Below are 2246 nucleotides of genomic sequence, written 5' to 3' on the forward strand. Positions count from 1 at the left end.
ATGGTGTAGTGAAGCCACTGTATCATGGTGTATTGAAGCTGCTGTATCATGGTGTAGTGAAGCCACTGTATCATGGTGTAGTGGAGCCACTGTATCATGGTGTAGTGAAGCCACTGTATCATGGTGTATTGAAGCTGCTGTATCATGGTGTAGTGAAGCCACTGTATCACGGTGTAGTGAAGCCACTGTATCATGGTGTAGTGAAGCCACTGTATCATGGTGTATTGAAGCTGCTGTATCATGGTGTAGTGAAGCCACTGTATCATGGTGTAGTGAAGCCACTGTATCATGGTGTAGTGAAGCCACTGTATCATGGTGTAGTGAAGCCACTGTATCATGGTGTAGTGAAGCCACTGTATCATGGTGTATTGAAGCTGCTGTATCATGGTGTAGTGAAGCCACTGTATCATGGTGTATTGAAGCTGCTGTATCATGGTGTAGTGAAGCCACTGTATCATGGTGTAGTGAAGCCACTGTATCATGGTGTAGTGAAGCCACTGTATCATGGTGTAGTGAAGCCACTGTATCATGGTGTAGTGAAGCCACTGTATCATGGTGTATTGAAGCCACTGTATCACGGTGTAGTGAAGCCACTGTATCATGGTGTAGTGAAGCCACTGTATCACGGTGTAGTGAAGCCACTGTATCACGGTGTAGTGAAGCCTCTGTATCACGGTGTAGTGAAGCTGCTGTATCACGGTGTAGTGAAGCCTCTGTATCACGGTGTAGTGAAGCTACTGTATCACGGTGTAGTGAAGCTGCTGTATCACGGTGTAGTGAAGCCACTGTATCACGGTGTAGTGAAGCCACTGTATCATGGTGTAGTGAAGCCACTGTATCACGGTGTAGTGAAGCCACTGTATCACGGTGTAGTGAAGCCACTGTATCACGGTGTAGTGAAGCCACTGTATGACGGTGTAGTGAAGCCACTGTATCACGGTGTAGTGAAGCTGCTGTATCACGGTGTAGTGAAGCCACTGTATCATGGTGTAGTGAAGCCACACTATAGGGACTGGAGCTGTCCCCGGATGCCCCCTGACGTTGCCTAACCGCTTCCGACGCGTCGCATCCATCACGCTCTTGGGCCGCCAAGCTCCATCACATTGTATTAAGGAGGTTGATAAATCATTCTTAATTGCAAGAGACTCCCTTACCCCCCATAGACGCCTCCCCCACTTAATGGTTCACCTTCAAGGGGTGATTGATGGTGAATTGGGTGGTTGAGGTGTTAATTGGATAGTGAGGTTGTTGTTGTTGTTGAAGATTTGCTACCTGGAACCAAAAGTGGCAAGCAGCACGGGCTATGGTGAGCCCGTGATTGATGGTGAGGATGGTGGTTAAAGGGAGAGAAGGTGACACTAGGGAGATGGAAGGTGACACTGTGGAGATGGAAGTTGACACTAGGGAGATGGAAGGTGACACTAGGGAGATGGAAGGTGACACTATGGAGATGGAAGGTGACACTATGGAGATGGAAGGTGACACTGTGGAGATGGAAGGTGACACTATGGAGATGGAAGGTGACACTATGGAGATGGAAGGTGACACTGTGGAGATGGAAGGTGACACTATGGAGATGGAAGGTGACACTATGGAGATGGAAGGTGACACTATGGAGATGGAAGGTGACACTGTGGAGATGGAAGGTGACACTATGGAGATGGAAGGTGACACTATGGAGATGGAAGGTGACACTATGGACATGGAAGGTGACACTATGGAGATGGAAGGTGACACTATGGAGATGGAAGGTGACACTATGGACATGGAAGGTGACACTATGGACATGGAAGGTGACACTATGGACATGGAAGGTGACACTATGGAGATGGAAGGTGACACTATGGAGATGGAAGGTGACACCTATGGACATGGAAGGTGACACTATGGACATGGAAGGTGACACTATGGACATGGAAGGTGACACTATGGAGATGGAAGGTGACACTATGGAGATGGAAGGTGACACTATGGACATGGAAGGTGACACTATGGACATGGAAGGTGACACTATGGAGATGGAAGGTGACACTATGGAGATGGAAGGTGACACCTATGGACATGGAAGGTGACACCTATGGACATGGAAGGTGACACTATAAAGAGAGAAGGTGACACTATGAATATGGAAGGTGACACTATGGACATGGAAGGTGACACTAGGGAGATGGAAGGTGACACTGTGGAGATGGAAGGTGACACTATGGAGATGGAAGGTGACACCTATGGACATGGAAGGTGACACC

General features: G+C 48.1%; 1 protein-coding gene across 1 annotated transcript; it reads left to right on the forward strand.

The window, feature by feature from the left end:
* The first annotated feature begins 1366 nt into the window (after nt 1-1366).
* On the forward strand, nt 1367-1882 carry LOC138351428 (SUMO-interacting motif-containing protein 1-like). Its single transcript, XM_069303251.1, has one exon. It carries the CDS (start codon nt 1367-1369, stop codon nt 1880-1882), a length of 516 nt encoding a protein of 171 aa, XP_069159352.1.
* The last annotated feature ends 364 nt before the right edge of the window (nt 1883-2246 follow it).

This window comes from Procambarus clarkii, chromosome 49, assembly GCF_040958095.1.
Source record: "Procambarus clarkii isolate CNS0578487 chromosome 49, FALCON_Pclarkii_2.0, whole genome shotgun sequence".
Lineage (NCBI taxonomy): Eukaryota > Metazoa > Arthropoda > Malacostraca > Decapoda > Cambaridae > Procambarus > Procambarus clarkii.